Source organism: Mustelus asterias, chromosome 24 (genome assembly GCF_964213995.1).
Source record: "Mustelus asterias chromosome 24, sMusAst1.hap1.1, whole genome shotgun sequence".
In the NCBI taxonomy this organism is placed as follows: Eukaryota; Metazoa; Chordata; class Chondrichthyes; order Carcharhiniformes; family Triakidae; genus Mustelus; species Mustelus asterias.
In genome coordinates, this window is record NC_135824.1 from 5,186,825 (window position 1) to 5,211,520 (window position 24,696).

General features: G+C 48.2%; 1 protein-coding gene across 14 annotated transcripts in view; it reads left to right on the plus strand.

The window, feature by feature from the left end:
- The window catches only part of LOC144511172 (transducin-like enhancer protein 3), a 74,712-nt gene that overhangs the window by 23,835 nt on the left and 26,181 nt on the right, over positions 1 to 24,696 (plus strand). For 2 of the 14 annotated variants that reach the window (XM_078241215.1, XM_078241217.1), the window contains exons 5-10: positions 1,258 to 1,320; positions 2,449 to 2,553; positions 4,736 to 4,831; positions 12,901 to 12,930; positions 17,132 to 17,336; positions 19,100 to 19,116. In XM_078241215.1, the coding sequence (XP_078097341.1) occupies positions 1,258 to 1,320; positions 2,449 to 2,553; positions 4,736 to 4,831; positions 12,901 to 12,930; positions 17,132 to 17,336; positions 19,100 to 19,116 (516 nt within the window). The remainder of the gene's footprint in view (positions 1 to 1,257; positions 1,321 to 2,448; positions 2,554 to 4,735; positions 4,832 to 12,900; positions 12,931 to 17,131; positions 17,337 to 19,099; positions 19,117 to 24,696) is intronic. The other 12 variants (XM_078241218.1, XM_078241220.1, XM_078241226.1 and 9 more) reach the window with 9 other exon arrangements.

The following is a 24,696-nucleotide window of genomic DNA, read 5'->3' on the forward strand; positions in this document are numbered from 1 at the left end:
GCTTTTCACTGCTAATGTGACAATAAATCCAATCAAAATCTGTGTGTGATCTTTCTCGCTTTTGTGCATCCAATCGCGCTCTTTCCTAATGTCATGTAGAACCGGTCTTCTATTGACGGTTCCTCCACACACACACACACACACACACACACACACACACACACACACACACACACACACACAGAAAGCAGCTACCTTTTCTGTGTACATAGACTCGTGAAATTTATGGCATTGTATGAGGAATGTGTTCTGCAATGTCATAGTTTCACATTATCAAGTGCAATGTCCTCTAAGCTAAGGAGCTTTTGAGTTTGTGAAAGTCTTTGCCCATGCTGTCTAAGTCGTGGCCACCTACAAGGGAAATTGTTGATGTAAGCTGTGATTTCATGCAGCCTGTAATTTGGTTGTGTGACTGTGTGCGCGCTTAATTGGACATCTTGGAGAATTGCATGTTTAATCAAACGGAACAAGGAGAGCAAACCGTTGGTTTTTGGGGGATTTGAGCCATGCTCGGGGTGTTCTCCAGTGCGTTAATGTGTCGCGTAGAAGACAATCAGTCTGTATTACTGAGATTAGGCAGCCTGCTGCAGATTGGGGAAGGGGTGAGTTGAACCCCAGGTTGGGTTCCGTTCTGTAGTGGGAGGGTATATGTATCAATTTGAGTGTCAGGATCTTTGTTAATGGATATGAGACGTTTAAATATTGGAACAATAGTTGGCCATTCAGTATCCCTCTCCTGCTTAGATCATAAGATGCAGGAACTGAAATAGACCATTCGGTCCATTGAGTCTCCACCATTCAATGCGATCATGCTCGACCTTTCTGTTGGGCATGGTAGGTTGAATCATAAGTCTCCACCTTTTCTCAATGTTCATGCTATAAATACTTGGGATATAATGATGCTGTCCTGGACCTCATTTACTTTGCACTCACAGCCTTCCTGGTTTGTCAGTTTCGTTGGGATCTACCTGGTTTGTGGCAGGCGAGTGCTATAAAGGGGGTATTTCCTCCTTCAGTCCAAGTGGAGTTGGCCTCGGGGACTGCTGCACTGTCTGGATCTCACCCAGCCTGAGTTGGGCAAGACGGGCACAGAAGAAATATAATGTCAGTAACGGTTCTCGGAGTGTCAGCCTGATGCTGATTTGCCACTCTGAGGAAGTTACAACCCAGTGTTTCACATTTGCTCAGTTTTGTGTGAAGAGATTTTTCCCCTCGTGCTAATTAAAGTTTTCTTGTTTCTTTTTGCTTCCTTTTCAGACGGAGATTGCTAAAAGGCTAAACACTATCTTGGCACAAATCATGCCTTTTCTTTCACAAGAGGTAAGTGACTCAGTTCAATCCGCTAGTTAGTTGCTGTTTAACATTTAAGGGCGGCACGGTAGCACAGTGGTTAGCACTGCTGCTTCACAGCTCCAGGGTCCTGGGTTCGATTCCCGGCTCGGGTCACTGTCTGTGTGGAGTTTGCACATTCTCCTCGTGTCTGCGTGGGTTTCCTCCGGGTGCTCCGGTTTCCTCCCACAGTCCAAAGATGTGCGGGTTAGGTTGATTGGCCAGGTTAAAAATTGCCCCTTAGAGTCCTGGGATGCGTGGATTAGCGGGTAAATATGTGGGGGTAGGGCCTGGGTGGGATTGTGGTCGGTGCAGACTCGATGGGCCGAATGGCCTCCTTCTGCACTGTAGGGTTTCTATGAATTTCTATGAAAAAAACATCGGGTGTAGAAGCTTAAAGGATTCTTGTGTCCAGTTTTGTCTCTTTCCTGTAAATGTGCCTCACCCCTAAGGAATATCCTTTCTGCCTCCCCTCTCTAGCAATGGGCAAATGTATGCACCATCCCTCCTGTACTGTTAGCCTTGTCCTGTCTGTTAATATACCCGCTATTTGAAGAGGATTAGAAGCTGAGATTTTCCAGGTCCAAGTAGTAGTGGGACCTGTACGGCTAACCTTTTTAGCCCCACTTATGTGATGTAGCCCAACTAGAGGAATCCTGTGGGGACCCCTCTTCCCCACTCGATGGTTCATCCAAAATAGTGTCTGCAGCTGCCATTCATTGATGGGACATGGGAGTTGTTGATTGGGCCAATACTTATTGCCCAGCCCTAATTGCCCTTGAACTGACAGAGGGCAGTTAAGAGTTAACCACATTGCTGTGGGTCTGGAGTCACGTAGGCCAGACCAGGTAAAGACGGTAGATTTCCTTCCCTAAAGGACGGGGGGGGGGGGGGGGGGGGTGTTCCAATGATGAATTGTGCGCGCTGAACATTCCAATGTGGTACCTCCCTGAATGTTGAGGCTTTTTAGGAAATGGTTTATCCTGTTTATAATTTCCATTCTTTGAAAATTTAAGCAGCGCTGGATGTTTTTTTTTAAACTTCTTCCTTCTTCTCTCTCCACAACCCCCCCCCCCCCCCCCCCCCCCCCCCATCCCACCTTCCTCTCTCGCCTCGCAGCATCAGCAGCAAGTAGCCCAGGCTGTCGAACGTGCCAAGCAGGTGACTATGACAGAGTTAAATTCGATCATCGGGGTACGTGGAGTTCCCAACCTACCCCTCACAGTGTGTAAACCCTCTTCTTATTACTTGACACTATTTGAGAGTGAAGTTTTGCAGTCTCCTTGTTGAAAGGATGGTGGTGCTTTAATGATACTTGGCAAAGGCAGCCTGTAATGAAGGAAAAAGAATCTGAACCACAAAATCCCCTTCTGCCAGCAAGAAACATCTGCAGAAATAAAATTGTTCACGGTGTGAAGACCATACGAATGTTTGTGATTGCCCTGCGAGAGCCTCGGGTTGTGGATTCGAGCCCCACAATTGTTACAGAAACTCTCCCTTCCGGTTGCTCTTGCTGCCTCTGGCCATGACACGAGCTCTGGAGTGGAATAAAGTCTCCCCCTTGCCCCAAACACAGTGTAGATGGAATGGGGGGGGGGGAATTTGCCACACTTGCAACCCCTAAATTACAACCTGGTTAACTTATACAAGCTCCTTTTTGAGGTGTTTGGTGCAAATCTTTGCCCAAAGCTAGGTGGTATTTTGTACAGTGCATTATTCCCCCTCCGCCCCTCACAAATGCTGCCCAGAATAGTGATTGTTCTGGTATCCATGTGGAGTTTGGGAAAGTTAGAACATAGAACAGTACAGCACAGAACAGGCCCTTCGGCCCACGATGTTGTGCCGACCTTCATCTGAAACCAAGATCAAGCTATCCCACTCCCTACCATCCTGGTGTGCTCCATGTGCCTATCCAATAACTGCTCAGTTCCCTGAGGAAAATTTTGTGGCTCTTTTTAATATAATTAAAGGCGGGTTATTCATCACGTTTCCCCTTCTCCATTGATCTCTCAAAATCATGCACCCTAATTTCTTTATTTTTCTTTACTCTCTGTTGCACTATCCATTTCAGTCAGTAAGGATGATGGATTTCCTTCCCTAAAGGATATTAGCGAATCTGATGGGTTTTACCACAATGGTGGAGAGTTTTCCTGGTTTCCAGTGCTGAGGGCTGAATTTAAATTTCCATCAGCTGCCATGGTGGGGTTTGAACCCTGGAGCATCAGCCTGGGGCCTCTGGATTGCTAGTCCAGTGACATCCCCAGTACACCACTGCCTCCCCAATCTTTCTGAAACGTACCTGTAATGATCCATGTCTAAAGCAGCCCTTTGAAGCATTCATCACGCATCATCTAGGGATGGAGAGTGACTCTAATGTCAAGAGGTAACTGGGCTCGAGAATTATCTGCTCTCGGAAGTTGCTTCCAACGTTTTGTAGGCGGGGAGAGTCCGAGACACACCACTGCTGTTTAGTAAAGATGAATGGGGGGGGGGTGGCACGGTGGTTAGCACTGCTGCCTCACAGCGCCAGGGACCCAGATTCGACTCTCGGCTTGGGCCACTGTCTGCGCGGAGTCTGCACGTTCTCCCCATGTCGGCATGGATTTCCTCCCTGCGCTCCAGTTTCCTCCCAAAGATGTGTGGGTTAGGTGGATTGGCTGTGCTAAATTGCCCCTTAGTGTCGGGGGAACTAGCTAAGGTTAATGCATGAGCTTATGGGGATAGGGCCTCTCTCTCTCTCTCTCTCTCATGCTGTGTTTGGTGAGATCATTCATCAGCTTTGGGTGAGGGGTGAATCGTGGTGTGGGCAGTGATTGGGGGAGGTGAGCGCGGAGCGGTACAGAGCGGGAGCATCGTCGCAGTTACTCACCCAGCACACACAGCTATTGCCGAGAGGGGGAGTGGGGTTGCGTTGGGTCATTAAAGGTCGGCTGGCATCTGAACTCCCTCGCAATTTGTGAAAATTACAAACGGTGCTCGGCAGCTCAGACGTTGCCTCAAATTACCGCTTTTTAAAACCTGATCGCTCGTCTGGTGCCTTCATTAAAGAGTTGCCGTTCACCCTCCTTTCAAGCTGTGACTGCACAATTGGCTCTGACAATGTTGTATTTTGATGTGAGTCGCTATAGAAATTAATTGGGTTAAATTAGTGTTTAGCACGTCTAATTACTGCTTTGGATGCTGTGTGACATTGCTGCGATTGGAGAAATTTGACATGAAAAGATTTGTGTGTCTGTCAGCGAGGATGGCAATGGGAGTGGATTGGGGGTTTTAAAACACGACAGATTCGGCTGAACATTGGAGATACGTGCGCGGAAATAATTGAGGAGGAAACTATGATGCATCGAATCCATTTAGGTTGCCTGGAAGGCCTCCGACACCACCTTTATTTTAGCCTTTCCTCTAGATGCGTGAATTGATCAACTGTCCGATTCCTGAAGATAATGGGATCGATATCCTCTGGTCTTCCTGGAGCGTCCCTGATGCTTTCTTCCCCCTCCAGGTGATGGCAAGATGTGTAGGAGGCTTAAGAATAAAGAAGTCATAGTTTGATTAGCCTCCCTTTTTAAGCTGGAGTTGAGAGGCCAAGAGGCGGGTCGTGGCAGCTGGAGGGAGATATTGGAATTCAATTAAGGCAAATGAGTGAGGCCTTCGACCCCCATTTTCAAGGTAATTGCTTCCTTGAATCTGGCTGAATACAACTGTGGGGCTGTCATTAAGCAGGCAGCTATTCAATCAGCTTGTCTGATGAACCGTTGCGAAGGGTGGAATTATGGGCAATCACCGAGCGACTCTGCTGTGGTTCTGCGCTTGTCAGCAGTGCATTTGCAAAGCAAGAGCCTTTCAGGCATGGCCTCCTTTTGTCTCGAAGAGAACTGAGACTTCATGTGTGATGAGGGGTGGGCTAACATACCCCCCCCCCCCCCCCCCCAAAAGAAGGCCTATTGGTGGTCTCTCTTTAAAATCCCAGTGTTAAATCACAAGGCAATCCAGTTGTTCCACCCTGTAGGCTGTGCTTTGTCCCGCCACGGATGCTGATGATTGGAGGTGGGGACGATGGGTGATCTGTCCTTCATTTTTCTCCATTGTGGCCATTGATTTGAGGGAACTTGGGTCTAAAAGCAAGGCCTAGCCTTTGGGATTAAGTTGGTTTGCGTCCCTTGTTTCTTATTGTTTCTGGATTTTTTTTTTTGGGGCCTCGTCTCTTCCATCCCTCCCTCCCCTATAGTTGAGAGAACTTGAGCAGGGCGTAGGCTCTCAGTGGTGTTTAGAAAATGGGAAAGGGAGCGAGGATTTAGTTTTTGAATTACGGATGTCATTTGTGAATTATAACCTGTGTGGTGCCTTTTCTTAAACTCCCTATTTCCCCGTCAAACTTTAATCACTCACTTGTGGGAATCTCCTCTCCACCCCCCCCCTCCCCACTTTCCTGATATTTTTCTCATGAAATATGCATAAAATAGCAGAATAATCTGCTTTTAGCTTTGTGTTCTCGGTTATGATCATAAGGCGGAACTTAAACCATCCTCTCAAAATGTTTGGCAGTAGTGTTGGAAGATGTACACGGTGGTGATAGTTTGACGCGAGTGTTTGCCCTTTTATTTTGGGACTTTTCAATGCATGTTTTTCTTTGCGCTAGTGTTTGAAGAGCTCTGACCTGTTTGTGTCTCTGGGTCAGTAACTTTGTCTCTCTGTTATGCAAGGGCGGGCAGTACCCCGCGTCTTGTGGTGACGCTACTGTGCAAAGAACTTGTTAAAGAGTAAAAACAAAAGCTGGTAGCTGATGAATAACAGTAGGTACACAGTCCGGACAAGTTGTCCTCAAATGTTTTTTTTTCCTCCCTCAAATTTAATCTTCAACCAGTGAAATTCTCAGGATAATTTTCCAGCAGAATAAATGGGTGTGAATTTTCACTCTCCTTCTTCACGGGTCATTTCACAATTCTAAGATTCACTGATGCGCGCTGACCTGACCGATATACTGCTCAAACTCCATTGTTGCCTTAAGGCTGTGGCTTTTCTTTCCCACCTTTTTCTCTCTCTCCCTGGTTGCTGTTACCATTGGGTCTGTTGGGTCTTTGTAAAATAAATCTCCTCTTTGTCCTGCTCTGCCTACAGTCGTAAGAGGCAACCTCCACTTGTTTCCAGATCGTCACCTCTGTGATATTGTAGGAACGTTTGGAGTGCGTCATTCAGCCCCTCGAATGTGTTCTGCCTTTCAGTTAAGTCGCGGTGCTCTGGTTTCCTCCCACGGTCCAAAGATGTGCGAGTGAGGTTGACTGGCCGTGCTAAGTTACTATTTAGTGTTAGGGGGAGCTGGCAGGGTAAATGCATGAGGCTGTGGGGATAGAGCCTGGGTGGGATTGTGGTTGGTGCAGACCCGATGGGCCAAATGGCCTCCTCCTGCATTGTAGGGATTCTACGAATACCCTTGAACATAGAACATAAAAAAGTACAGCACAGAACAGGCCCTTCAGCCCACGATGTTGTGCCGAGCTTTGTCTGAAACCCAGATCAAGCTATTTCCTCCCTATCATCCCGAAGTACTCCATGTGCCTATCCATGGGCTGCCAGTTTGGTGAGTTGTCCAGCAGAGGCAATTGGGAGCACTTCAATGGACTCATTTTCCAATCTTCAGAAATTGGGGAATGTCGAATCAAAGAATTCCTGAAATGAAAGATTTTTCCCTCCCATTTGCCTTTTAAGGAGAAGCCCAATCCTGGAGACATGAACTTGTCTTGAGTGACCATATTGATTTTCTTCCCAGGATAAAGATATATTCAGTTATAAATATTTGGCGCTTTTGATCATTCTGCACGTCCAACATTTGCCAAGGGTGCTAGGAAGGCGAGGATTCTACGCCGCTGGTGATAGGATTTTTGTGGCCAAATCCGAGGCTACAACTATCCAGGAAGATTGCACAGGCTGGCTGGGGGTTCTTTCCCTTGGGGGGGGGAAAAGAGAAGGGTGATCTTGTGCAAAAGTAGAGGAGGCTCCCATTTGTGTGTGGCCCACAAACTTGCAGGTCCTAGAGATGATAAGACGTAGGAGCAGAATTAGGCCACTCGGCCCATCGAATCTGCTCTGCCATTCAATCATGGCTGATATTTTTCTCATCCCCATTCTTCTGCCTTTCCCCATGACCCCTGATCCCCTTATTAATCAAGAACCTATCTATGTCTGATAGAGCTGCTAATAAATCCCATAGAAAATTCAGGAGAAACCTGCTGGCGGTTAGCACTGCTGCCTCACAGCGCCAGGGGACCAGGTTCGATTCTGACCTTGGGTGACTACCTGTGTGGAGTTTGCACATTCTCCCCACATCTCCAGGTGCTCCAGTTTCCTGCCGCAGTCCGAAGATGTGCAGATTAGGTGGATTGGTCATGCTAAATTGCCCCTTAGTGTCCAAAGGTTGTGTAAGTTAGGGAGATTTAGTAGGGTAAATGTGTGGGGTTACAGGGATAGGCCTTAGATACAATACAGAGTTGGGGCAGACCTAATGGGCCACCTCCTGCACTGTAGAGATTCTGTAAGTCTTTGATTCTATGAAGGGTTTTGCCCCAGAGAATGGTGAGAATGTGGAACTTTGTACCACAGGAAATAGTTGAGGCATATACGTGGATAAGTATACAAGAGAGGGAGGATTAGAGAAAATAAACACTGGTTAGAATTAGAGGTTTAGGATTTAACTTTTGGCTGTTTTAATATAAATAGGTGTATGTTGTGTGTGTGTGTGTGTGTTCCAAACAGGATCAGGTCTGTTTTATTTCGCAGGGGTTGCAGGTCGTGGGGTAGATGGAGGGAAAGTGACTAATATTCAGCGAATAAGGAGCTAGTTTTCTTGCTTGCCTTAGAACTAAAAGGTTATATTTTAAAGATTGTAAATTCTGTATGCTAACCCTCCCCTTAACCCCAGCAGAATCGATTTGAATTTATTGGGTACAGTCAATGATTCCATGGAACCATCATGTAAAGCCTTGAGAGAGCCGTTTACTAACCTATACGTGGACCGTGCAGGCAGTACCTGAGCACATATCCGAGGCTGATCCCTTGTAATGAAGTATTGAGGGAGTGCTGTGCTGTCGTTGACGCCTGGAGGTGTCAGCCAATGACCTGCCCATCTCCAGTTGTCCCAGATCCCAAGCAACCTGCCATTGGGTTACCTAGCACTTCAGTCCCCATTTCCCACAGGAAAACGAACAGATCCCAATTGGATGATCTTTGCTGATGTGATCAACATTTTCATAACATCAATCAAAAGACGTGTTGCTTTTTTTTAAAAAAAACGAAATGTCCGTTATAATTTTTCTCTGGCGTTCCGGGCAGTAGTTTTTAATTATCAGAGTCTCCAAAACAGTTCGGGAGGGTTGGCAACACCTTACTCTGCTGCACTCCCACCCTGCATACTGAAACCCAGAGAAAGGGGACTCGACAAGGATGCTAGGAGACCACTTCTGCCTTTGAGTTGGGGGAAAATCGGGAACACAAGGTCATGCACTCGGGATAAGAGGTCAGCCACCTAGACAGAGATGAGAAATGTCTTCTCTCTCTCTGCTAAGAGTTTCTGGAATTTTCTACCCCAGGGGAGTTTGGATGCCCAGTCATGAGTATATATTCGAGCTATAGGCCAATAGATTTTTGGGGACAGTGGGAATTATAGAATGTGGGGCGGAGGGGAGGAAGGTGGAATTGAGGGGAATCAGCCATGATGAATGGTGGAGCAGGCTCGAAGGGCTGAATGGCCATCTCCAGCCCCTATTTCTTGCGTCTATTGGATTTGGAAGTTGTCCTAGTCGGAGGGGAATGGATACCTTGTGGGAGCCCAGCTCTCTGTAAATAGTCATGCTAGATGTGTCTAACTAGTTTGCTCTCCTCACGTAGGACATTAATAACTCGAGCTCTGTCAGTAACCTGGAGCATGTCACCCGTCTGACAGCCAAGTGGCTATTGGATTTAAAAAAAGAGCTCACCAGATTTGCTGTTTTTAAAAAAATATATAAATATATAGTTGGGAAGCTGTGAGCCACTGGGAGACCTCCAGCCAAGTAAACACAGATGCTGTTAATTTATGTTGCATCAATGCCCAATGTGTGTGTGGAAAGGGCTGCTCCAGACTTGAACATAATTCTTGGGCTAGTTGGCACAATACCACAAGCTGCGGTAGATTAAAGCATGAGGAAACTGAGAGGGGAACTTGTTGATATGCAAACTGTCATCTTGTATTGAATTTTTAGAACTTGTGCTTTTGGGTAATTTAGTCCAGGCAGTGGGTTTTGTTTCACACCATGTGTTTTCAGTTGGAATTGTTTTGCTAACGCAACCGCAGTCATCCATCTTTCTCTCTGCTCCCACAATGTACCCATGACCCTACAACTAAGGCAACTTCCAAATCAAATAGACGCAAGACGGAGGGGCTGGAGTTGGCTATTCGGCCCTTCAAGCCTGCTCCACCATTCATCAAGGTCACGGCTGATTCCCCTCCAGTCCACCTTCCTTCCCTCCGCCCACATTCTATAATTCCCACACTCCCCAAAAATCTATTGACCTATAGTTCGAACAGACTCGATGACTGGGCATCCAGAACTCCCCTGGGGTAGAGTGTTCCAGAAACACTCAGCCCTCTTAGTGAAGACATTTCTTATCTCTGTCCTAGGTAGCTGACCTCTTATTCTGAGAGTGTGACCTTGTGTTCCTGATTTCCCCCCCCCCCCCCCTCCAACCAGGAGGGTAAATGGTCTTCCAGCATCCTTGCCGAGCCCCCTTTCTCTAGGTTTCAGTACGCAGGGTGGAAGCGAGGAGTAGGGGGTGGAGGTGCCCAGCTGAGGTTGCTCAGCACAGTTTGGACATTGAGTGTCACAGGTGACTTTTCGGATCTGCTAGTGCATTGAGAGTATGTGAGTGGTGTTCTTGCCCAGTTAGACAATTGGGACGATTAGCTGTATGGAACCAGCAGAGACACAAGGTGATTAGCAAAGGAACCAGAGTGAGAGATGACTAGTCTAGATGCAGCGAGTTATTGGGACGTGGAATGTGTTGCCTGGGAGTGGAAGCTGATTGGAGTGTAGCTTTCAAAAGGCAATGGGATAAATACTTAGAGATTTTTTAGGTCCATAGAGAGAGAGCAGGTGGAGGAGGGGTTACGATCATTGTTTCAAAGAACTGGCACTGGCAGGATGGACCGAATGGCCTCCTCATGTTGTTCTGTGGTTGCATAGTCAGATTGTTGGTCTGGGCTCTCTGGCTTAAACCCATTTGCCCATTGGATTGTATTAACTGAGGGAGTGGTCAGAATGCAGAGCCCCCACCCCCCCAAAAAGCTTATTGAGCCGCCTCTGTGATGCCTTCCATGGTCAAATGACCAAGGTGATCAACAACAATAAAGACCCCCTCGCCCTTTATTCTCTCTGTGGACTGTCATTAGAAGTCTTTTCCCCTGGTTTCTGTGGCTATGACTCATCTTTCATTCCCTCCCCCTGCAGTATAAACATCTCTCACTTTCTCTGCCTTTTAGCTTTGACAAAGGGTCATCTGGACTCGAAACGTCAGCTCTTTTCTCTCCCTCCAGATGCTGCCAGACCTGCTGAGATTTTCCAGCGTTTTCTCTTTTGGTCCTCCATTTCGCAAACTATCCTGCGTGCTGCAATTTAATAAGTCAATCATTGCTGCTAATTTTTAAGTAAGCAAGCACATGATAGCTCTCTCACTAATGTGTTAGCATCTGAATCGAGTGGGTCATTTTTATTAGATTAGAAAATTTGTGCCAAAGTTCAGCTGAGAAATGGACTGGTTATTTAAATTGTAATATTGCCCAGAAAACATCATACCCAAACCCTTTGATTTATTTATTGGGTGCTGCCTTGTGCTGTGTGGGGAGACCACCTTGGATGTTACATGCAAATCCGCACAGTGACTGTTGCTGGGCTGTTTGACTGTGTGGTGCCTCATGTCTCGTTTAATAAGTCTCTTTTTCCGATGGGTCTGTAATTGGCAGGATGGGGGCGGGGGGGGGGGCTGAGTTTGAATTGCATTTAACCTGCCAACAATAATATACAATTCCCCCTCTTTCTCCTCTCTTTGCCACCAATCCCAACCCCCTCTCCCCCACCCAGCCCCCGAGGCAATTCTAACTCCCTCCCAAAGGTGTGGGGCTCTCTATTGAACTGGTTGCTTTAATTGGGGAGGAGGCTTAGCCTCTGTATGACGGGGGTGGGCTGATCAGCACACCTCCCCTCCTAGTTCATTGATCCTGTGATGTGTTTATACATTTCATGATTTAGCTCCCTGGCTTACGGAGCTGAGTGGTGCAAATTAAGCAGCAAATGTGCCTCACCTTCGCTGTGAATCCTGTCAAACTGCGATTTATAGCGTAAATATTTTAATTTTGCAAAACTTAATTATTTTGAAAGATTTCCAATTGTTGTGGTCCAATCTTTGAAAGCAGAGGTCCGATTGCAAGGCCGGGCCTGTCTTTGCTTCCTCACAGTTACAAATGGGCACTCTTACCGACAGCACAGTTGCAGAACTGTTATGTCACTGGACTGGTAATCTGGAATTTTAACCTAATGTGCCAGCAGTGAGAGTTCACATCCACCATGGTGTCTGGGGGGAAAAAAAACTCTCTCTAAAGTGACCATGAAGCTATAAGATTGCCATCAATTGGCTGCTCTCTCTGCTGTACATTCTGCATAGTTAAGGAGTGATGGATGTGTGGGGAGAGAATGGACCAGAGTTGACTCGAGCTGGAACTAGGGGCCTGATTGGAGCTGACAGTGATTGGCTCTGATGGGCCTAAATCGTAACCTGGATCTAACAATGATGGCTCTGATGGGCTGAAATCTTAACCTGAATCTAACACTGGCTGAAATCTTGACATGGCTTATTCTGGAAGGATGGTCACTTGGCCTTGCCATTGGAGGTCGGTGGGAGTGCTGGTGTCTCAATGACCCGGTGCTGAGTCTGCCATCTGTGCTAACATTGACTCCCAACAGGTGTGTCTGCCTTGGCTGTGGGCTGGCTTCCCTCTCCCTTTTAGTGGTAGCAGAGGGCAGCATTATCATGGCTGACCCCCCCCTGTGACAATACTGAGGGAGTGCTTCACTGTCAGAAGGTGCCGAATTTGGATGGGATGTTGAACCCCGTGGAACGGTGAGGCAGTTTGATTTTTGGGAGCAGGGTGGCTTTGAAGGTCCAGTGCCAGGTAACGGTGGCATCACACCGTGCCTGTGCCAGTATCTGGCTTTCCCTTGAGGTGCTGGACCCAGAGTGAAGGATCTTTGCTTTGGGGAAGATGGAAGGGTGATTGAAGCAGAGTTATTGATGCATAAATTACCATCACAAGTTTATTCATCCTCATCAGTGTGAAGCTACATTTGAGTGAACAGCTGGCCCTCCAGCAGATCCCAATGGACTGTTTGTTTGACCTTCTGTTTGGGGGTGTAAGTCTAAGTGTTGGGGCGAACTTGCTTTTGGGGGACGGTTGTGTGTCTAAGCGGGGGTTGTTGGGATGCGAACGAGGGGGAGTTGAGTCGTAATAATTTAACGTCTGAAATCTTTTTTTTTCCGTTTTCCCAGCAGCACCACGCTATCTACCCACCTCTCATGGTTAGTCCCACCCGTCTACACTGTCTTTCTGCCTCTGTGTGTCTGGAGCATGCTCCCCATGTGACCCACTGCTTCCGTGTGCCAGAGGTGCATGCGTGTGCAGGATTGGCCGCTTTTGCTGGAGCTGCAGTAATCTTAACACTAATTGGCGGTGTGGCTTAGCTTTTGTGGGGACACTGTTCCTTTCTCCCCTCCCTGTTGCTACCAACCCCCCCCCTCCCCCTGCCTCAAATTAGGTGCCTTGGGTTGCATTAACTGTCAGTATTTAAGCTGTCAGCACTGTTTGTTTGAACTTTTCTCTCTCGGGCACGGGACAACTCGCCTCCGATTTGTTTCATGGTGCACAGTCTGAGAGAAAAGGGGAACAGGATGATTCCAGGTTTGATGGCATCCTGGGTCCCTGCAAATGGCTTCAACTCTCCACCCCTGCAGCTGTGAAGCGATTTGAGAAGTCCAAAGCAGCAGCCACTGGGGGTGTGAAGTGGGCAAACAGTTTGTGTGCTGAGCTTTGTCACCTGAGCTTACTGCACAGCCCCAATTTAATATCTCCAAATGTTGCGTCACTTCAGTCCGGATCTCTCTGCCGTTGAGTTGGCTGCAAGGAGAGTCTCGACGGAGGAGGTGGGATAACTTGGGGCAGTGCAATTTCTCTCTCAATCACCATTGGGTTGGCAGATAAATCTGCACATTTGGTATAGTCACTATCTGACCTGATCCTGGGGTTAGTGTTCCCAGGCTTGACATTGAGTCAGCAAATTCCCAGGCCTGCGGCTAGTCTGCAGCCTGGTGTAGCTAATCCCCATTGAGGTGGTGGTAATGGAGTCCCCAGAAAATAGTTTTTAAATAAAAATTGGTTCCTGATTGCCGGTTCTGACCCCCCACATCCTGCCCTCGGGTATGGCATGTTAACCGATCAAAACGTTCCAAGAAAATGAAACTAGTTTTCAGACCTCCTTGGGATTTACCTCCTGGGTTTTTGCTTGCCCGCAGGATCAGTCTTCGGTTCCTAGAGTTGGCTATTCTTTTTGGACAACTGCCCAGCTGGACACACAGTGGACGTGTCTGGATAGTGATCAGGAGCACAAATCTTTGCCCAGCTAGAAGTCAGGTGTAACATCTAAACCAGTCCCCAGGCTGAGATCGCAGCAATCTAGTGATGCCTGTGCCTCTACTGATGTTTGTTTAGCTGCCTTGGGAGTTTATGGATCAGAATGTTGAGTTGTCCTCCTCGGAGCAGAGAGACTTTGACAGGCACGCTCAAAAAAGAGTTTTGAAGACTAAATCGGGAGAAATTTGTATCCTGTGACAGGAAGCTGGGAACTAGAGGATGGATTTAAAGAGATTGGCAAAAGAACTGGAAGTGGCACCGGTAACTACGTTTCTACATAGTTACGATGTGAGACATGGGTGATGGTAGATTCAACAATATCTTGCAAAAGAAAATTGGATTAATATTTTGGGGGAGAAAATCTACTGGGGTTTGAGGGGGTGGGGCAGTGGAAACAGTAGAGGGCGGGGAAGTAGGATTATTTGGTTAGTTCTGTCGGAGAGCTGACGCAGGCACGATGGGCCGAATGGTCTCCTGTACCATTCTGTTATTTCCCCCTTCCAAAGACATGTATAACAATGACGGGAACAGATCCACAGGTTCATCTATCCTGTCTCTGTACGGTTGTGATGGCAGGTGCCTTGTGTACACGCTCCCCGTTCTATACAATCAAACACTCCTGGGTGTTCACAGCTTTTGGCTGGTGTCTCTGTTAGCGGGCAGTGCAGTTGGAAGAGTGACAGCGTAAAGGTGACTGGGCATCTGAAATCTTTGTAACTGTTTAATGTGTCCATCAAGATTGGTATCAGTGGAATGTTCCGGTAAAACTGCTCCTATTAAGAAAACGCACCCATGGATAAGGAAGCGGGACAATTATCGTAGAGAATGATGGCCAATAGTTATTAGACTGAAATTGCTGCTGCCTGCGTGGTGTTGCAGTGAGTGCCCATACGATTGTCTGTTTGTACCAGATTCAGTGTATGGTCTGTTTTTGGGTGATTTTCTTTTTGGTGAGAGATTTTCAGGTCAGTTAGTTTGGTGCATGTGTGCATTAGTTTAATTTGTGATGGTTACAGTAGTGAGACAGTATTGGTACCTCTGCAGTTTGAGAGCAGTATGTCAGTGAATCCCACACGCTTATACGCACCATTTGGGAGGCTGCGCTTCATGTGGCCATGGTAGTGGGAAAGAGTTGAGCCAGGGTTCCTGCTCCTGATCACTAGACAATGCATGTTAGGCTGTGCAGTAACCCATCCACTCCCCTGACCCCATCTGTCTAATCGCTGGCGGCTGCCACATGTGGTCTAAACCCCTTCTTGAAGGACCTCTTGAGCTCAATTGAGACCTATTGGGACTGGACCCCAGCACATGGAGGGAGAGGGAATGAGAGCAAAGCTTCCATGTTGTGTTGTGTGAGGTATCTTTGTCGCTTTGTACTGTTCAGGGTCGACGTTTTGTTTTTGGCTTAAAATTAACCATTTTGCTTCTGGAATATTTTCTCTCCTTCAGCAAGGCTCTACCTGGAGGCCTTTTTAAAGTTTTTGTGCTTAATGTTTAAAAGTTACTCATGAGGTTTTTTTTTCATGCTCTCTCTCTCTGACTCTCTCTCTCTCTCTCTCCCCCCCCCCCCACCACCCCCCTCCTCCGCCCCCCAAACCTCTTTCCAACACTGTCACCCTATCTGGCTCTCTTTCTCCACTCCGAACACCCCCTTCCCCTTTCTCTCTGGTTGTGCCTCATCTTACCTCTCTTTCTCTCTCTCTCTCTGCCACTCCTTCCACCACTTTCGTTCTCTCTGCCACATTCTCCTCCATTCCCCCTCCTCTCTCTCTCTCTCCTTCACCCCCCTCCCCCTCTCTCTCTTCTCCCCCTCTCTCTCTCTTCTCCCCCTCTCTCTCTCTTCTCCCCCTCTCTCTCTCTTCTCCCCCTCTCTCTCTCTTCTCCCCCTCTCTCTCTCTTCTCCCCCTCTCTCTTCTCCCCCTCTCTCTCTCTCTTCTCCCCCTCTCTCTCTCTCTTCTCCCCCTCTCTCTCTCTCTTCTCCCCCTCTCTCTCTCTTCTCCCCCTCTCTCTCTCTTCTCCCCCTCTCTCTCTCTTCTCCCCCTCTCTCTCTCTTCTCCCCCTCTCTCTCTCTTCTCCCCCTCTCTCTCTCTTCTCCCCCCCTCTCTCTCTCTTCTCCCCCCCTCTCTCTCTCTTCTCCCCCCCTCTCTCTCTCTTCTCCCCCCTCTCTCTCTCTTCTCCCCCCCTCTCTCTCTCTTCTCCCCCCTCTCTCTCTCTTCTCCCCCCCTCTCTCTCTCTTCTCCCCCCCTCTCTCTCTCTTCTCCCCCCCTCTCTCTCTCTTCTCCCCCCCTCTCTCTCTCTTCTCCCCCCCTCTCTCTTCTCTCCTCCCCCCTCTCTCTCTTCTCTCCCCCCCCCCTCTCTCTCTTCTCTCCCCCCCCCCTCTCTCTCTTCTCTCCCCCCCCTCTCTCTTCTCTCCCCCCCCCTCTCTCTTCTCTCCCCCCCCCTCTCTCTTCTCTCCCCCCCCCTCTCTCTCTTCTCTCCCCCCCCCTCTCTCTCTTCTCTCCCCCCCCTCTCTCTCTTCTCTCCCCCCCCCTCTCTCTCTTCTCTCCCCCCCCCCCTCTTCTCTTCTCTCCCCCCCCCCCCTCTCTCTCTTCTCTCCCCCCCCCCCCTCTCTCTCTTCTCTCCCCCCCTCTCTCTCTTCTCTCCCCCCCCCTCTCTCTCTTCTCTCCCCCCCCCCTCTCTCTCTTCTCTCCCCCCCCCCTCTCTCTCTTCTCTCCCCCCCCCCTCTCTCTCTTCTCTCCCCCCCCCCCTCTCTCTCTTCTCTCCCCCCCTCTCTCTTCTCCCCCCCCCCTCTCTCTCTTCTCCCCCCCCCCCTCTCTCTTCTCCTCCCCCCCCCCCTCTCTCTTCTCCTCCCCCCCCCCCCCTCTCTTCTCCTCCCCCCCCTCTCTCTCTCTTCTCCTCCCCCCCCTCTCTCTCTTCTCCTCCCCCCCTCTCTCTCTCTTCTCCTCCCCCCCCCCTCTCTCTCTTCTCCTCCCCCCCCCTCTCTCTCTCTCTCTCTCTTCTCCCCCCTACACTCATGTCTCCCTCCATCATTCTTGCTGCATTGCTCCATCCATTTCTCCTTTCCGATCCATTGTGCCATTGGTTTCTCCACAGCAGCAACAGCTCCAGGCTCAGCACCTCTCGCACGCCCACGCGCCGCCTGTCCAAATGCCACCCCATCCCTCTGGTCTGCAGCCGCCGGGCATTCCCGCCGTCACCGGCAGCACCTCGGGACTTCTCGCCCTTTCCAGTGCCTTGGGCAGCCAGGCCCACCTGTCGGTGAAGGATGAGAAGAACCACCATGAGCTGGATCACCGAGGTGAGAGGCTGCGGCGCTCCGAGCTGCGGCGCTCCGAGCTGCGGCGCTCCGAGCTGCGGCGCTCCGAGCTGCGGCGCTCCGAGCTGCGGCGCTCCGAGCTGCGGTGATGGGTCGGCTGCTCTTTAGAAGGGGATCGTTTTGCCAAGCCTTGCTAGGTGGAAACAGCTTTACGAAGCGGATTCTCCTGACGTTTGGGTTTAAGCCTGAACTGCCTGTCCACTTCGATATTTAACTGGGGAAATAAGCTCTGCAATGTGAGACTCAAACTGTTTTCAGCAGCCACCCAGCCTTTTGTGTTGGAAATCTTAGAACGGAAATACCGTGATTGAGCAATGGCCTTTGAGGCTGGCTTGCCTAGATTCTGGGTAAAAGCTGAGGAACGGGATTAAACTGGTTTTGAAATGCTCTGGTTAGGGCTAGCCCGAACACCAATGGGCCAAATGGCTGCCTCCTATGCGGATTCTAACTTTTAAGAACAAAGTAAAGTACAGCACAGGGACAGGCCCTTCGGCCCTCCAAGCCTGTGCCATTCATGATGTCCTAACGAGAAAAAAACGCTTACCCTTACTCGGTCCGTATCCCTCCATTCCCTCCCTATTCACATACCTCTTCCAGTTGGTTTGGAATGTAAATCCTGGAGAAACGGGTTGTTAGATTTGCAGTACGATTCCCATATGTTTTTAATTGACTCTGGGTTTGGGCACCCTGACAAGTTTGGCACTTATCACCCATCCCTCGTTTCTCTGATCTTGCTTATGGAAAGATGTGGCTCAGTGCATTAGCACCGGGTCAGTGTTAACATGGGGCTGGATTAACATACCCAGCACGGGGGGGGGAGATGTGTACCTGTCAGCTGAACCGGTTAACGTCAGATCCCAGATTCCAACGTCCCTTTTTCTGGTGACAATGGAGTTCATCTTCATCAGGGATTAGGGGTTGCCAACCTCCCAGGATTGCCCTGGAGTGTTCACAGCAACAGTTGTCGTTGTTGGCTGTGGTTGAGTTGGCAGCACTCTTGCCTGATCGAGTCCCACTCCGGAGACACGAGCACACAAATCCAGTGCAGCGCTGAGGGAATGCGGCACTATCTTGGGTGCTGTCTTTCAGATGAGACATCAAGGCAAGGCCCCATCTTCCTTTTGATAAAAACAGGGTGGTATATCCCCCTCCCCCCTCCCCAGCTAATGTTCATCCCTCGAACAACGTCTCAAAAAAACCCCCAAATAATCTGCTCATTATTGCATTGTTTGTGGGAGCTTGCTGTGCACAAATTAGCCACCATGTTTCTGACATAGTTACTGGTCTTTTAAAAAGTACTTCATTGGCTGTCAAGTGCTTAGAGATAGCTGGTGATTTGTGGAAAGTGCAGAAACTCAGGAGAGAGATCAAAGGGGCAGTGACATTTTGTGTTCAGTTTGTTTAAGAACAGTTTAATGATCTGGTGAATGGAGATGGAAGGAGTTAAAAGGAATGTTTCACTGACGGTTAAGAATCATCCAATTGGGATGTTCCTTTTCCCATTGGCCATGGGAAGGGGCCATACCCGGAGCAGGGGGCTAGGAAAATCTCCATCTGGGAAATCTCCAGGAGGTTTCCAGTCAAGAGTTAGCAACCCGAATCTTTGCTCCCAGTGCGTTGGTTGGATAAGGTGGAAAATGTTTCACTCTGGTGAGAATTCAAAAACTAATTGTTGCTCTTTTCCCTCCCACCACCGGCTGACTGCGGATGCTCTCACCCCTTTACTGCGCACCGTTTTTCACCAGAGCGGGAATCCAGTGTGGTGAGTATTCGATCCTACTTGGTGTCTCGTGTGTTGGCGGGGTGGGTAGATAGTGCGATTATAAATAACTTCCTTTAACCACTCCACATTGTTACCTGAGGTCGGAATTGAACCTGGATCTCCAGTGTGGGGGGAGAGGCACCTCCCAAACATATCCCGTTCTGAAACCCGAGTGTAATTTGCAGAGTTAATATCTGAGCTAAACAGCAAACTGACGTTCCAAACTTCTCACTAAGTGATGATGAAGGTCTCTGGGATGGGAAGAGTAACTTGCTGCAACTTTTTCTAATCAGTTGGGCTGTCTGTGAATGTGCCTCTGTCTGGCTGGCTGTGTGTGTGCCTGTCTGTGTACACACCTGTCCTTGCGTCTGTGTCCGTGCCCCAGTTTTTTGTATAGTACCAGATGCTCTGCTCTGTGGTACAAGTGCTGAATATTCCAGCATTAATGGCACATTTATTTCCACCTCCCTCTGCAGTAAGGTGGTTGGAACCTGTCCCTGGCTCAATGACTGGAGACGATTAGTTTTGATATGATGAGGTTTTCGTTCTGTTCATAAGATTTTGCTCTTGGCTTTTTGAGTAATTGTAATTCAGCCTCCAGAAAGATCAGGCTATCGACACGCGCGTGCGGATTCTGGGTTAATGGATTTTAATGTCTGGGTTATTAAGTTAAAGTCTGGATGTAATTGGAGGTTTTTTTTGTTGGATGTTGTGCAAATTGATAGTTTTGTAAATGGAATTGAGTGAAGTAATGATTGTGAAGGAGTGTTTAATATACGATCGCTCTTTCCTTCTCTGTGCACCTCTGAGAGATGGAGGATTTTGGAGCTGCAGGAAACTACTTCTCACAAAGGGTTGTGAATCTGTGGAATTCGCTCCCCCAAAGTGCGGTGGATGCTGGGACAGTGAGCAAATTTAAGAAGGAGTTAGACAGATTTTTAATTGGTAATGGGTTGAAGGGTTATGGGGAGAAGGCAGGAAAATGGGGATGAGGAGCATATCGGCCATGATCGAATGACGGAGTGGACCTGATGGGGCTGAATGGCCTAATTCTGCTCCTATATCCTATGAGTGAATCTGACTCTGATAAATGGAATTAAAAAGCCAAGCACTTGGGAATCTAAACTTGCGATAAAGGGATGCTGGGAAATTCCCAGCGGGTCGAGCAGTGTCTGCGGAGAGAGAGGGGGCGGTTCGGAGTCAGTGTTTCGGGTCCGATCTGTCTCTTTGGGAAGGTCACCGCGGCAATGCCTCCTCCTGCAAAGGCGCTGCCTGATGTACTTTGTCATTTTCTTCTTTGGCTAATTGGATTTGTCCTGACGTGGTGGGATTGCCTGGGGGGGGGGGGGGGGGGGGGGGGTGGTCAAATGAGACTGTTGGTGTCTCTGATCTAGTCACAGAAAGTGTCTCATCATCAACCGCCTTTCGTCTTCTTGAAATGTACTTTAATGGCTGAAGAGATTTCCTTTCATGGAAATAATTTTTCCCTCTGTTTAGGAACTGATCTAAACAAGGCTTAAGATCCATTGGCAACTCTTGTGTCAAATGCTATTTTATTCCGTTTTTCTCTTTGCTTCATTTTCTTATAACACCAGGTTAAAGTCCAACAGGTTTATTTGGTAGCAAATGCCATTAGCTTTCGGAGCGTGCTGCTCCTTCGTCAGATGGATATCCACTCCATCTGACAAAGGAGCAGTGCTCCGAAAGCTAATGGCATTTGCTACCAAATAAACCTGTTGGACTTTAACCTGGTGTTGTTAAAACTCTTACCTTTATTCTTGTCATCCTGTGTCTGCTGCTTTGCGTCCCCTCCTTTCCAAAGAGGGCGGCTTGTTTAAAATGCGACTAAACTGGGAGATTAGCAATGCCTTCATTTCATTTGAGAGTGGAGAGGAACTGGTCGCCTCCACCCCACCGACTCTGCTTTGCTTTTTGGAGGAAGAGGATTTGTCCTCATTCCTTGTCCAGATCCGACCCTGGGCGTACGAGTGGTGAACCGCGCTTGCCTGTTCATTTACTGGTTGCAATGAGCCTTTTTATGAGACGGGCTTAGAGCATTCCAATGCCTCGTACGACCGACGCAAGTTTGCGTTCCGTGTGAGCGAGTTCTCTGAATATGGTCAGTCAAGTCTGAAGAACTAAAAATCCCCCTGTGATTAAGAAACCATTTTATCCTTGATCAGGCTCCTGTATCATCCTGAGGCAGCAGGCCCGAGTTCTTGCTGTGTGACATGCTGACACTTGACTCTTGGTGTCTCTCACCTCCACTCATTTTCTCTCTCATTTCCTCTTTTTGATCTCTTTCTTCCCCCCCCCCCCCACTCCTAAATTCGCCATCTTGCTGTGGTCTAGGTTCACTTGTACAGTTGTGCCGTCGCTAATACAGTCACCCTTGACAACAACATACATTTACGTAACCCCTTTTTGATACTGCCCTGAGGTGCTTCTCCAGAGAGATTTTTCAAACACGATTTGGCATCCAGTCACGTAAGGAGATTGGCTAAAGAACAGGAAACGCAGTCGGTGCCAAAGGGGTCATTTTTGGGTTGCCAATCTATCACGAGTGGAGTGCTGCAGGGGTCAGTGCTGGAGCCTCCACTATTTACCATCGATACACATAGCTTGGATGAAGGGACAGAGTGTACTCTTGCTAAATTTGCTGCTGACATAAAGATTGGTAAGAAAACAAAGTTGCGTGCAGGATGCAAATTTGCGAAAGAATGTAGATTGTTTAAAGTGAGTGGGCAAAAATTTGGCACATGGCGTATAACGTGGGAAAATACGAGGGTGTCCACTTTGGCAGGAAGAATATTATTTAAATGGAGAGATTGCAGAGTGCTGCAGTACAGAGAGAGGGGGGGGGGGTGCAGTGGCGTAGTGGAATTGTCACTGGATTAGTAATCCAGAGACCCAGGATGATGCTCTGGGGGACCAGAGTTCGAATCCCACCACGGCAGATGGTGATATTTGAATTCAATAAAAATCTGGAGTTAAGTCTAATGGTGACCATGAAACCATTGTTGATTATCGGAAAAACCCATCTGGTTCACTGATGCCCTTTTAGGGAAGGAAATCTGCCGTCCCTATCTGGTCTGACCTGCATGTGACTCCAGGGCCACAGCAATGTGGTTGACTCTCAATGCAATAAATGCAGGCCCAGCCAGCGACACCCACATCTGGTTAATGAATAAAGCAAAAAAGGTGGGGCCTGGGTGTCCTTTTGTATGAATCACAAATCGTGCAGGTACAGCAAGTGATTAGGAAAAGAACTGGCGTCTCCGTCTTTATTGCAAGGGGAATGGAATACAGAGGTGGGGAACAAAAGCAGAAAATGCGGGAAAATCTCAGCAGGCTTGCCAGCATCTGTGGAGAGAGAATGGAGCCAACGTTTTGAGTCTGGATGACCCTTTGTCAGAGCCCAAAAGAAGTAGGGAAGTTTTGCTGCAATCGTACGGGGCATTGGTGAGACTCCACCTAGAGTTGTGTGTATAATTTCTGCTCTCCTTATCAAGGATAGAATGTTTATATGGGAAGTAGTTCCAAGAAGGTTCACTGGATTGATTCCTGGGATGCAGGGGTCGTTTCATGAAGAGTGTAATGTGGGCAATGTGAAATTGTCCATTTTGGCAGGAAGTATAAAAGAGCTTATTATCTAAATGGAAGATTGCCACGCTCGGAGATGCTGAGAGATCTGGGTGTCCTCGTACATAAAAGGTTAATAGACAGGTACAGCAAGTAATTGGGCAAGCTAATAGAATGTTATCATTTACAGTAAGGGGAATTGAATATAAAGGTAGGAAGATTATGCTTCAATTGTGCAGGATATGAGTGAGACCACATCTGGAGTATTGAGTACAGTATTGGTCTCCTTTATTTAAGGAAAGATATAAATGTGTTAGAAGCAGTTCAGGGGAAGTTTACTAGACAGATACTTGGAATGGGTAGATTGTCTTATGCGGAAAGGTCAGGGAGGCAAGGTTTGTATCCGCTAGAACAATTAAGAGGTGACCTGATTGAAACCTTTAAGATTCTGAGGGGTATTGACAGGGTAGATGTGGAGAGAATGTTTCCTCTTGCCAGAGAATCTGGAACTAGGGGTCAGAGTCTTTGAATATTTTTAACGCAGAGCTAAAGGGGCTGAAAGATTATCGGGGGCCGGCAGGAACATGGGGTTGAGGTTACAATCCGATCAGCTGTGACCTTATTGAAGGCTCAAGGGGCCTACTCATAAGGTATGTAAAGGTTGGGCCTGTAGGCATTGGCAAATTCCCTTTGTGGGGGGATCTAAAACTAGAGCAGAATAAAGAGACCCCCCCCCTTGTTTAAGACTAAGAAGAGGAGGAATCTTTGAAAGCTTTGGGATTCTTTTCCGTAGAGAGCAGTGAAGGTTGAAATTGATCTACAAGGAAGGCTAGGGTGATGGGGGACTGAAAAAGTGGAGTTAAGGCAGTTATCAAATCGGCCACCATCTTATAGAATGGCAGAGCAGGCTCGAGGGGCCTACTACTATTTCTTGTGTTAGATGGGTAAGAGGTGGGCTTTAATGAAGGTCTTAAAGGAGGGAATATTAGCGTTCGAGGCGGTTAGAGAAGGAAACTGGTGTTACCTTTAATCGCATGGAATCACATGGGCGGCATGGTAGCACAGTGGTTAGCGCTGCTGCCTCACAGCTCCAAGGACCTGGGTTCGCATCCCGGCTCGGGTCGCTGTCTGTGTGGAGTTTGCACGTTCTCCCTGTGTCTGCATGGGTTTCCTCCGGGTGCTCCGGTTTCCTCCCACAGTCCAAAGATGTGCGGGCTAAGTTGATTGGCCATTTTAAATTGCCCCTTAGTGTCCCGGGATGCATAGGTTAGAGGGGTTAGTGGGTAGATATGTGGGTAGGGCCTGGGTGGAATTGTGGTTGGTGCAGACTCGATGGGCCGAATGGCCTCTTTCTGCACTGTAGGATTCTATGATTAATCGTTTTTTTTAGTTTTGTAAATCCAGACTCTGGAAGACCGCCTGAGCAAATTTCTTATTCTTGATTGTGTTTCAAGTTTTGAAACTTTTCTAATCTTGGTTGCAAAAAGTTTCCAGGAATGGTTCTGTGGGCGAGGAGCTTCTGGTAGGTGGGTCAAATAGAGAAGTTGGGGTTGGCCTCCTTGGGGAGAAAGTTGAGAGGCGGTTTCTGACAAATCATGAGGGGTCTCACCAGAGTTGACGAGAGGATCCGTTCCCATTGGCCAAAGGATTGAGAACCAGAGAGGAACGATTAGCAAACGATCCAAGAGTGACATGAGGGAACAATTTGTTTTTACACAGCGAGTGGTTAGGATTTGGAATGCGCTGCCTGGGAGGGTGTGTGTGTGTGTGTGTGGATTCAATTGTGGCTTTCGAAAGGGACTTGGGTAAGTACCTGGTTGCAGAACTAAGGAGAAAGATCGGGGAGGGGTCGAACTGATTAAATTGCTCCTGCAGAGAGCTGGCAGGGTCACACTGGGCTGAATGGCCACCTTCTGTGCTGTAACCGCTCTGATACTCTGATCCACTTGTGAAAATATGAGGTGCCATGTGTAAGGGGAGAAATGGGTTCCCAAAAAG